Source organism: Lepidochelys olivacea (genome assembly GCF_965140295.1).
Source record: "Lepidochelys olivacea isolate rLepOli2 genome assembly, chromosome: 8".
Taxonomy (NCBI): domain Eukaryota; kingdom Metazoa; phylum Chordata; order Testudines; family Cheloniidae; genus Lepidochelys; species Lepidochelys olivacea.
Genome location: NC_140418.1, coordinates 103,622,557 through 103,634,768, shown reverse-complemented (window position 1 = coordinate 103,634,768; position 12,212 = coordinate 103,622,557). Strand labels below are relative to the sequence as shown.

The following is a 12,212-nucleotide window of genomic DNA, read 5'->3' as shown; positions in this document are numbered from 1 at the left end:
GCTCTGGGAAGGAGGGGGAGGATTGGGGATGGGGCGCGCTTGGGGGAAGGGAGCGAAAGAGGCATAGAAAAGGAGGGGCAAGGGTGGAGTGGGGGCAGGCCCTGGGGCTGAGCAGGGGGACTTGAGGGTCCGCGACATTTTTTTTTAACAAAATAGGGGTCCCCGGGTTGTTAAAGTTTGAGCACTGCCGCTTTTCACCACTGCAATGCCAGCATGTGGGTTACATACGCAAGCACACGCATGACCCTGCACCCACGACACGCGTGCCTGGGGACCCATGCCAGCTCCTGCAGACAATCGTGCAAACACGCCCTCGCACACTCTCACGGGCAGGCGCACGGCAACACGCAGTCTGCCTCACACCCGCCTCCCCACAAACCGCTGTCGATTTGAAAGCGACGCTCAGGCATTTGCAGCCAAACGACGGCTGGGGGCGGAAAGCGACAAACCTCCCGTCGTCCCGCCGTGGCTAGCGAGGCTTCAGGAATCACAGTGGGCAGCAGAAAACCAGGCCCCTAACCCCAGCTCTGTGGCCCAGCCACTGAAAGGGATCAAACCGAAAACCCCTTGGGGGATCTGGGCCCAAAGAGCAGAGCAGGAAGCAATATCTCCCTGCAGCCGCTAGGGGCCAGCAAGGACTCAAGAGAATCCTTCAGCGACTCCTACAACCGACTAAAAACAAAGTTTGTGAGCAGCGGCCCATCCCCTAAGGGATTTGATTGGGCTGGAAGGGGGAAGTTTCTGATTGGAGGAGACAGCTGCCACTTAGGCTCCCTTAAGAAGCAGGGCACAGCACCTGGTTCCAGGAAAGCAGGGCTGGGGCTGGGTCAGGTAGGACAGGCTCCCAGAGGGACAGGAGCATCGCCTGGGTTGGGTTCTCGAGGCTGCTTTGGATTTTATTTTTTGGCCCCTCTGGATCTGATCACTAAGGTGAGCCCTGCATTCCCAGCGTGACCCTTCCCTTCTGCAGGTGGGGGGCTTGATTTGCATGAGAAACCCAGCGAGGTTCCGATCTTTGCCCCTCCTGAGAAGGGCGTGGGGCTGGGGGTACAACCCCCCACCTCTTCTCTGAGAGAGGAGTGGAGACTTGAGGGCCGCTGCAGCTGGGCTGGGAAACTTCCCTTGGACTCTTTGAGCAACAGTCAAAGAGAAATTGATTTGCCTCTGCTTCCTCTTTCTCTCTGCTGCAGAGGGGAGAAGTTGGGGTCTTCCCTAGTGTTTAAAAGCCCCCCTGGAGGGTAACTGAGCAGCCTCCGGGACTTGCTAAAGGGCTCACTGCTGTGTGAGGCACTGGTCTGCCCTAAAACTTCTCTCTCCGAGGGGGTGAGGACTGCACTAACCCCTGGTGCTGTGCTAATCTCTCTGATTTCTTTTCAGGAGCAAAGATGGGCTGTTTCAGTTTCCTCAAGGTGATGATGATCTTGTTTAACCTGGCCATATTTGTAAGTACCAGCAGCGTTTCAGGCTGTTTCTCTTCGTCACCGGGACTAGATTTCAATGCCAGCAAATGCCCAGAGACTGTGGTGCTGATTATTTTTTTAAAAAAAAATGACCCTGCCCTTGTTGCCAAAGCTCTGCTGGCCCCGGGGCACTTCGGGATGAGAGCACTGACTGCCCCTCACGGGGCCTGTTGCAGGTGCTGGGCTGGGACTCTGGCTGGACCAGCTGTTTGCAGTGCTTTCCAGAGCCCCTTTCTCGGTGTGCTCCTTCCTATGAATTCAGGCCAAGTGTGCGTCTGCGCAGCGGGCAGGGCGGTGAGGGGCATCTTGTGTGGACGCGCTCACGCCGGTGGCACCCTTGCTAGCGAGCATGCCGCAGGGCGGAGGCAGCCCGCCCTGTAGCGTCCACACGGCTAGCTTTAACGAGTTAACCAGAGTACGGGCGGGAGGCCTGGCTGGGGCCCTCGGAACGCTGGGGGTTGATAGTACTGTTCAATGCTGGGTTTAAGTTTTAAAGGGTCCCAGCCAAGTTGATCCGTTTCAGTCTAGGCTTGCTTGGCAAAATGGCTTGCTCCGAGGCTCTCGGGGGTGGCTGTAGGGCTGTGACGCTGATAGACGATGTCAGACCTTAAGCATTCTGTTTCTACGTTGGAGCGTATTGCCCTCTGCAACCTCCAGTGGACCAGACCCCCAGGCGATCACCTAAATTAGGCAGCTAGCCGCATAGGAAAGGTAAGCTACTTCTCCAGTACGGTCTTCTCCAGGGCACGGGCGGGCTATAACCAGCCCCCTTTCCCTAAGAGCCCCACTCCAGAGTTGGCCAGAACAGGACGCTCTGCTACAGCCTGTTCCTGGCACCTGGATTCGCTTTGAACAAGGCCAAGCCGCCAGGATTGCCGGGGGCTATGGCTCCGGACTGAGACTGTCTCTGACGTCACTGATTGTTCTCCTCCCATGGCGTAGGCAACAATCTTACCGGTGGCATTGGAAGGAGAGCAGGGGGGTGCAGTGACACCAGGATCCATCCAAAAGCTCTTACTCCTTTGCAACCTGCGTCCAGCCGGGCCACCCTGCTGGTGGAAATCTACCTGGACCCCGGGAGCTCCATCACCGCAGAAGTGTGTTTTATTTTCTCTGTCTCTTTCACTCCCTTTGCACAGTACGAGCCCTCATGGCAGGGATTCTGCCCTCGTGGCCTCTGTGCTTGGCTACTGGCCCTGCCATCAGTGTGGGGGACCCTGGAAAGCCACAGGGATACATGGCAGAACAGCTGCTCAGGGACCAGGGCTGGCGGGGCCCATGCTGGTTAGACGGTTTGTCTGCAGTTTCGCTCTGTTCTGACCCCTCCAACTTGGGGCTCGTCAGTTGCCTCGATTCACAAGGGTGGCAGCCGAGGCTGGCTGGATTAGAACTGCACCGAGTTATACTTGGGGAGGATTAGAAAGCGGGGCTGACGGCCCTGCCCTCTCTTCTTTCCCCCTCCGGCCTCTCCCGGGCGGATTCCCGGGCCGGACAGGAGGTGCTCTGCCTCTCTCACTTTGCCAGGTGCGACGTTGTTATCCGGCTGGCCAGAAAGCTTCCATCAACCCCCGCCCTTTTTTTTTTAATGGAAAATTCCCCTTTAATTGAAAATCCAGGGGAAGTGTCTGCTGTCCTGGGGGTCGGGGGCGAGCCATCAGAAAACCCACTCTTGTTTTGTCTACACTTTCAGCAGAGGGGTGGGGTGGGAAGGAATTCCATTCTTTTTCCAGCCAGCTCTGGTTTGTAGCTCTCTCTGCCCTCCACTGGCCCCGAGGATCTACTGGGATCTGCTGCTGTCTTTCCAGTTACTGACTGTTTTTCCCCCACGTTCCCAGGGGCACCTGGCCACGAATAGCGTCAAGTCCAAATCCTGGCGGGCGGGGCCAGCGGCTCCAAAACCCTGACAGCGCTGAGATGCAATAACAATGGTTCCGTCTCTTTCCCCCCGGCGGGCTGACACGTCTGCTTCTCTCAGGTGGCTCTGCTGTAGGGTTTCTCCGTCCTCCTCTGCTCCGGCTCCAATGAGAAAAGCTCAGTTGTGGGAGTTATAATGGAGGTGACGAGTGACTCCCCGGTGACGTTTCCCCCGCCCCAAAGGCCATGGCTTTGTTTGCCCGGTGGACAAGGCCGCCTGTTCTCGCTCAGCTGGCTTGTGTTCAAAGGCAGAGCTGTCTCTGTGGCTCTGAGGGGGACGGACGATGGAGCTGCTCGGCCCCTGCAGCGTCCCCCCTGGAGAAGCCGTTCTCCCAGCCAGAGGGAAATAGTTCTCTTCAGTGTGTTTCTCCCCCTGGGCTTGGCTAGGAGACACGAATAGGGAGGCTGGCTGCCCGGGTCCCCGCTAGCCCAATGTGGCTGGAATGATCAGCCCAGGAAAGCTCCTTGGCCTGCGTGATTCTTCCTTTCGTCTCCCAACCGCTCTTGCTGCGGCCTTCAGAGACGGGCTGAGGGCCATGTCCCTCGGCACGGACCTTCACAGCGGGAAGCTTGTCTGATCCCCAGGGGCAGTGCCTCTGAATGCGGAAGCGCGGGTGCTCTCCTCCTGGCTTGCACCGAAGCTGAGGCCGGCCCGACCTCTGCTGAAGCCTGTGGCTAGTCAGGTCCTAAGATAGCTGCAAAACACCGGAGGCTCCAGGACACTTGTTCACTTGGACACCGAAGTGGGGACGGGGGTTCTGCCCTCCCGGCCCGAGACATTGTGCTCCTCCGGGGTGATCTGACCTGCTCTGCGGTCTTCTTGTGGAGATGTCTCTGCTCTGATGGTCCCAGTTCTGAAAGGCGCTGGGAGGAAAACGCAGCCTTCCAAGGGGAGCCGGGCGGATAGAACACCTAACTGGCTTCAAGACTGAGCTGGATACGTGTATGGAGGGGATCGGATGATGGGGCTGCCTCCAATGGCATGTCGCTGATCTGCGACTACTACCAGCAAATATCTCCAATGGCTGGAGATGGGACACTAGATGGGGAGGGCTCTGTGTTACTACAGAGAATTCTTTCCCAGGTGTCTGGCTGCTGGGTCTTGCCCACATGCTCAGGGTCTAACTGATCACCATATTTGGGGTTGGGAAAGAATTTCCCCCCTGGTCAGATTGGCAGAGACCCTGGGGCGTTTTCACGTTCCTCTGCAGTATGGGGCCTGGGTCACCTGCAGGTTTAAACCGTTTTCAATAGTGGATTCTCTGAAACCTGAAGTTTTTAAACCATGATTTGAGGACGTCAGTAACTCAGCCAGAGGTTCGGGGTCTATCACAGGAGTGGGTGGGTGAGGTTCTTTGGCCTGCAATGTGCAGGAGGTCAGACTAGATGATTGTGATGGTCCCTTCTGACCTTAGTCTATGAGGAGGAATGGCTTGGGAGGGGCTTTTAGGCAAATGCATCTGAGGGTGTCATTGGAGACTCGGGGAGGAATTTAAATGAGGACAGGGAGGTAGGTAGGAGGATGAGGAGGGGGCGAGATGTTGATGGGGTATGTGTGTGGGGGAAACTTTGATGGCACACTTGGCTTCTGATCACTCTTGCAGGGCCAGGCACTGACTTCAGGCCCTTTCCCTCCAGTGTGAGGGGCCCTTCACCGTGTGTTGTGTGTAATGACCCCATCCCAGGCAAGGAACTGAGTGGAGTGGGTGAGGCTGGTGCAATGGCCTGGCTCTCCTTCCCACCCTGCCAGCAAAGCATTATTCTTGTATCGGGGTTTATCTGCCCCACCCCGTGCTGGAATGGAAGTACAAAGACCTGTCCAGGAAAGTAGAGGGTTGTAATCTCCTCCGCCAGGGCCGGGAACAGAGCTGGCATTAATCAGAGGAAATCACTGACCCTGGGGTAGAAATCAGGAAGTTCCCCGAGACCCGCGTGCCTTGTCAGAGCTTTCCTGGGTCTCCCTGTTCCAGAAACCAGGGCTTTGGAGCGGAGCCCGGAGCAGCTCCAGAGCAATGGAGCTGCAGGTTTTTGTCTGGAGCTGGAGTGGATCCAGCGCAGAGCTCCAAAGCCCTGCCAGAAACGGCCCTGGCCAGTGACCGAACAGCTGTTCCCAGCCTAATCGGGGCTCTCCGAATCTCCCTTGTGCAAAACACAGGGCCCCCAGCCCCGCCTCTGAGCCAAAACAAATCACACTGGCTTCCTTGCCTATTGTGAACCCCGCCCCTGGGCACTTGGGTGAACTGACAACACGATCTGTCTCCATAGAGACCAGTGGTCAGGGCCTCGCCCCGTTAGGGATTGACCGTGTTTCATGGGGAGCTTGTGGTTGCTCTCGGGGAGCTGGATGGCACCCCTTTGCATGCTTGCTAACTCACCGGAGATTATCCCCCAAATCAGGGGACCTCTAATCTGCTCCAGGAGCCCTTCTCCTGTTTCACGAAAGGGCCAGCCCTGGGTCATCAGTGCGTGCTGGGGAGAGCAGAGTAACCCGTGAGCTGGAGGGGAAGGAAAGTTGCAGTTAGCCCTGAGATCAGAACGTTCACAACTAGAAGTGAAAGGAGAAGATGGTCTCGCATTTCTAGCTCCTGTCAATGTCATGTCCCTTAGACCTTTCCCAGCCACCTCTGAAATAACACGCGCCTCTCTCTCGCCTCCTAGCTTGGCGGAGGGGCGCTCCTGGGCGTGGGGATCTGGGTCGCCGTGGACGGGAGCTCGTTCTCCAGCATATTTGGTTCCAGCAGCGCCTTGCAGTTTGTGAACGTCAGCTACTTCCTCATCATCATCGGCGCCATCCTGGTGGTGCTCGGCTTCCTGGGATGCTGTGGGGCCCAGAAAGAGAGCAAATGCCTCCTGATCATGGTAAATCTCCAGCTCCGGGCGGCGGGAAGCCGCGCTCGCTCGGTCAGCCTAACCCGCTTGTCCAGCTGCATGCGGGGTAGGATGGTGGAAGAAGTGGGCTTTGTACCTCCAGTAGGGAGTTGGGGTCTGTCAGGCCAGTGGCCTGGGTCTGCATTTGCGATCTCAGTCTGCACAAGGGTGGGACACAGCTGCTGCCTTGAAACGGGGTATATTTGATCCCAGGAGGGGAGTGACCCCCTCAAAATCCCATGCTCCACGGCAAGAGACTTGTTTCTTTGGACGAAAGGTTCCCTGCTCGATAGTAAACCCTGTCTTGCCCGAGTCGTGAGAGATCCCCATGGTAACTTTCTCTCGTCCCCTTTGTCGCCTGCTTGTGAACTAGCTTGAAGCCAGCTTGGCTTCTCCCAAGTTTCTCCCCGGGGCTGCACCCAGCCCTGCTAACCACCACAGGAAGCTGGCAGCGCTGTGGCCCGCCCCAGCTAGATGGGCCTGGACTCCGTCCCGTCTCTGACCTCTGGGTTGTGTCTCCTCCAGTTCTTCTCGATCGTGCTGATCATCTTCATCGCTGAGATCGCTGCTGCGGTGGTGGCACTGGTCTACACATCTCTCGTAAGTCAGAGGGGGGTGGGAGGGACAGGTCGCTCGGCAGCCTCCTGGGCCCGTTCCTGGAAGGACTGTGCTCTAGGCCTTGTGCTAAGGGGGATGCCGGAGGAGCGGAGATCGGTCCTCCCTGAAGGGTGGTTACCGTTCACGAACCGCTCCTCGGAGAAGCAGGCGTAACAGTGGGTGCTGAGGGTCTGGCCTCACTCACGGGGTCCGTGGGGCAGGAGGGAAACATGCCCTGGGCGGGAAGGCCCTATCCCTGGGGCTAGTCCCTCTTGGCAATTAATTCCTCCGTCCTGCACGGAAAACAGCCTGGCACCCAGTCGCAAGGCCTGGTGCAACGCAGCCCTGTGTGGGTGGGGGGGCGAGGCTGCCCGGTGTTGGGGGGAGGTGGATTTAGTCTATTCAACCCCCCCGCCCATCCCCTGCAGCATCAATAGTATGCACACTGCAGCGTGAGTCCTGGGAAGTGAAACGGAGGCGGAAGAGCGAACGCTGCAGGCGATGGCAAAGCAGATGACAGCTCCGGCCCACTCTCCGTGGCAGCAATCCTGAGCTGCGGGCAGGAACGTCCCATGCCACAGGCCCGGGTGGTGTCTGTTCTCACCCGCTCGGGGACGGTCGTTCCTGTTCTCACTTCCTGCTTCCGGACCTCACGCGTCTTACGTAACCGGGGAACTCTTCGGCCTGCCACACAGCGAGCCCGTTGCTGGAGAAAGGGGCCAGCACAACAAACTCCCCCTGCTTGCCCACCTGCCTGGCATAGCCATGGCAGCTCCCCTCCCACATGTAGCGGGTTGCCGGCGTACCTGGACGCTGGCCTGTAGGGATGCCAGGATTCTCCAAGAACCCCTTTAAGCCTTGGCCTCTCCCCGTGTGCGTGCCAGGCCGTTGGTCTAATGCCCGCTGTGATGGCATCTGAACTCTCTTCTAGGCGGAGAACATCCTACAAACAACAGTGACTCCAACACTGAAGAATCAGTACGGGAAGGTTACTGAAGTCACGCAGATCTGGAACACCACCATGTCTAAGGTGAGCCGGCCTGCGCGGGCCCGTCGCTCAGCTCAGGGGCGTCTCTGGTTTGAGATTGAGGGGGGCCTTCCGGGGATGGGGCAACAGACTTTAAAATTCAAATGCACATGGGGTACAAGGGTCTGGAACCCACCTCGCTCCTCTCTGCGGTACCACACCGCGCCGCCCATTGGGCAGCCGTGGCCACTGGTACAAAGCGCACAAGGCTGCAGGGGCCTCTGACAAGTTGTGGTCGTCAAAGGCCCCGCGGCTCTTCTCTCAAGAGTCGGGGCTGGACCCCGAATCCTGGCCCAGCTCCAACTTGGGGAATGACATTCTGCCTTCCTCCCAGTTTCGGCTGGATGCATAATCCCTTAGTGCTTCCAATCCTGTCCTACCTGGCTGTACCGGGCTGCGGCTGCCCCATCGCCCCAGACGGCTTCATCCGCCACTGCGGGGCAGAGACAGCCCCCTAGATTAACCGGTTTGTAATCTGGCTGCGGAGCTTTTTGAGGTCTCCGGTTGGGACATGATGGAGGGTGTTGGGCATGTTCTGTTCCTTGCTCTCACTCCTCTTTCCTCCTCCTCCCAGGTGAAATGCTGCGGCTTGACGAACTACACAGACTTCACGGACTCTTACTACTACAAGGAACACGGCGACATGTACCCACCGTTCTGCTGCAACTCCGTCAACGCCTTGTGCAATGAGACAGAAGCATATAACAGCAAACTCCCGGTATGGAGATGCAACAGCTTTGCCTTATGGCTGCGGGACCCCACACTGCCAGAAGGGCGTGGGTTTTGCTGTGGAAACTGGGCCACTGTCCCTCTCTGACATCTGCTCTTGGAGTGTCTGGGGATGTCCCCTTCCCATCGGAGAGGGAGGTGGGACTAGTTTGTGAATCACAGAAGTTTGGCGTAAGGCAGAGGAGGAGCAGGTTTGTTCTGCACTGGGGGACTGAGCTTATCTTCTGTTCCCATCTCTGCAACTGCCTTGCGCGACAACCGTGGCCAAGTCACTTGCCCCCTCTACGTCTCTTCCCTACCTGTAAGTGTGGGGATGAGGACACGTCTTGTGAAAGGCTTGGAGGCCTGTAGGTGGTATACATGAGCAAAGCTGACCCTGCAGATGACTCTGGCCTGGTCTAGGGGATTTTGTCTAGATTCTAATAGGAATCGTCCCTGAGTTATTCTCTTTATACAAAGGTTCTTTAGACACTTGACCGAAAAATCATAGGGTCATGGAAGACCTCACCGGGGATGGGTGGGAGGGAGTTGTGTGTAGAAGCAACAGTCCAGGCCATTACGAATGCACTCGGAGTACAAATGTATTTAATGTGCATATCACATTGATCCAGCAACGAGGCCCAAATCTCCTCCAAAGCCGAGTCCCCTTGCAAACCATCACATGCACACAATATATGGCATTCAAACCTAGCGCTGTTTGACCCTCTTAGTGACTGTGTTAGTAACTAGACTCTATAGCTCACGTGAAACAAAAGTAGCTGACCCAGCACTATTCGGTATAGTCATGTAGGACCTACAAATCCTACTTAACCCACTGCATGAGCTCTGACCTTTCTGCTTGGAGTTATTCTCAGCTGTGGAACAGAGCCGGTGTTGCAATTACCTTCCAGTGCATTTCTGGACATCTAGTGGAAGTGGCCAAGACTGGGTGCTTTTAATTTGGGAGTGGGAGGGTGTGTGTGTGTGTGTGGGGGGGGAGGCTGTGCCCAAATCAAGACCCCTCAAAGCGGCTTGACTTCCTGAATCCTGTTAATATTGGGGTCCTCCTGGGTGTTTCTAGTTAGGCACCCAAAAATCATCAACTCCTCTCAGCTGGGAAGCTGAACTGAGCCTTACTGATCCCTGAAGTGCCCGTTTACTCCGGGTGTCCTTCTTGGTATATACCGCCAGGGCACAGCCAGGCACACTCCTGCCCTTCTCAACCAACAGAGTCAGCGCTCACTTTGGGACTCCCTTCAGAAGCTCTCAGCAGGTCGCTCGGTGCCAGCAAACCCACAGAGCATCAGGGGGACTAGAGGGCTAGCTGCATCCTTCAGCTGACCGGGCATTCAGCCGCCTTGCTCCAACCAGCTTCCGTTGCGTGCTTGGCCCCGGCTCTTTCTAACCATGCTGGTTTCCATTTCCCCCTAGGGTTGCTTCCAGCAGCTGCTGAGCGACGTTCGCAAGAACGCGGGTGTGGTGGGGGGTGTGGCGCTGGGGATCTGTGCGTTAGAGGTAAGTCCCCCAGCTGGCTCCTGGCTGCAGAAACTGGGCGGGGACGTAGGTCTACACAGCTGGCGTCCCACTGCCTCCCCTCCACTGCCCCAGACAAAGGGCCCGCCCAGCAGGGGAGAGGGTAGAGTCGCTCCTGAACTGCGAGGGTGCCCACTGACCACCTCTGAGCTCTCCTCCTCCCGGGCTGCAGGCTCAGGCTCATTTCCTCTGCTCCTGGGGTGCCCAGCCCAGCCATGCTGTCCGAGCAGCTGTGACCACCAATGGCTCCAACCCCCGCCCGGGCCCCCAGAGCCTGGCGCTTGAGTGGGGATCAGGGATGGGGAGCCACAAAACAAGAGGAGGCGGGGAGGCCAGGGGATAGAAGGGACAGAAATAAAGGTGGCAACACCTACTTGAGGACATGGCACAAGGGCGCTCGCCCACTGCAGCGGGAGCCACTAAGCCGGGGCGGATGGGAACCACCGAGGCAGCCTGACATCTAGTCTTGACCCTCAGCCTGCGCCCGGCCTTGACCCTCCGGGCCCGCTTCCCAAACCGACCTCGGCGTTCGTGTGGGGGAAGCAACAGGAGAGGGAGGACGATGGCGGCTGGGTGGCAGAGCCACGCCATCTTGGCCGTTCCCACAGATCGAACCCGGGACCTCTAGATACAAAAGCTTGAGTTAAAGGGCCAGGCTGGCCATCGGAGAGCCACAACAGACCCGTCTCCTCTATAGACTGGGGCACAAGACACGCTGACCCGTGGGTTACAGTTGCATGATGTAGAGGATGCATCTAGCCAACGTGGAGAAAGAAGAAAAGGCCTCCCTGGGCAGCAGGAGATATTAAACCTACTTACCTCTCTTTAGATTGCAGCCATGGTGGTGTCCATGTACCTGTACTGCCAGCTGGATAAGAAGTGAGGCCTGAAGAAGGCAGCGAGTCCTTTTCCCCTGGGCGGAAGAGGACGAACGATACGTTCTTGCCTCATTTTCTGTTTTGAGAATCAAACATTTCTTGGGCCCAACACACTCTCTGTCCTATGCACTGTGATTAGTTTCTAAATGATCTCCTGAGCTGACAGCCGTAGAGTGTGTGTTTGTGTGTGTATATATCTCTCTCTCTATATATATATTAGCTAGCGTGACGTATCGATAACGTGTACATACAAACACTTCCGAAGTGGAAAGAGCTTCTGTTTCACCCCAGAGCTATTGTGCCAAAGACTGAAGGGGCTACAGATGCTGCTCTGTCCCCTCCGTGGCCTGTGTGATCCTAGCTAGCTGTGGGGTGATCTTGCTAGGAGATGACCATCCCAGACTGCTGCTCGTGCTAGTCTTCCCAGCCCTCCTTGTTCACGAGACCCTTTAGCCCAGTCTCTAGTACACAGAACTAGATTCTAACCCGTGATCAGCTGGTGTGAACCAAGAGTCTTCCAGTGACTATGATGAAGCTACTGCTAACTGGCAGAAGAGTCTAGATTAGTGGAGAAGGCTTAGACCTCATGGGGTAGGAGAGAACATCCAGCCAAGCTAAGACAGGCCATCACTTCCTTCTTGCTTTAAGCGTGTAGGCCAGAGGGAAAGGGCCTCGGGCTGCTCTGGCCTTGACTTTTTCCTTGTCTCTCTCCCTTCAACTCTCTCCCGGGCCACCCTCATCTCGTCAGCTTCCACACCCTCCCGCTTGAAGGCCTGGGGCTGGGTTAGATGGCACAATGCCATGCCGGGAGCTTGCCGGGGAGCCCTGGCAGACTGAGTCTGTCCTGTATATTTTTACACTGTGAAGAACTCCCCCCTCCCCCAATTAATTTATAATCTCAAGTGTAAATTATTTTCTGAATGTGGAATGAAGGTTTGTGCACAAGATGTTCCAATAAACTCTTTGAACCAAGAACTTGAGCGCGGACTACTGTCGTGCTGCATCAACTCTCCAGTCTCGGTACTTTGCTGGGCCTATCACCATGGTATCTGTGCACTTCCCAACCTTTACTGTATTTCTCTTCCCTCTTATCCCCCTTGAACAGCTGGGGAAACTGAGGCATGGAGCCATCAAGTGAGTTGCCTAAGCTCATGGAGGAAATCTGTGGCAGAGCAGGGGCTCCCACCGCCTAAGGATTAGGCAAATGTCCGAGTGACTTGGCCATCC

General features: G+C 56.7%; 1 protein-coding gene across 1 annotated transcript; it reads left to right on the top strand.

The window, feature by feature from the left end:
• Positions 1-767: 767 nt before the first annotated feature.
• On the top strand, positions 768-11,965 carry TSPAN1 (tetraspanin 1). The gene is made up of 8 exons (XM_084636734.1): positions 768-930; positions 1,378-1,442; positions 6,033-6,233; positions 6,768-6,842; positions 7,771-7,869; positions 8,441-8,584; positions 10,006-10,089; positions 10,937-11,965. Exons 2-8 carry the CDS (start codon positions 1,386-1,388, stop codon positions 10,988-10,990), a joined length of 714 nt encoding a protein of 237 aa, XP_084492860.1. The 5' UTR covers positions 768-930; positions 1,378-1,385; the 3' UTR covers positions 10,991-11,965.
• Positions 11,966-12,212: the final 247 nt, after the last annotated feature.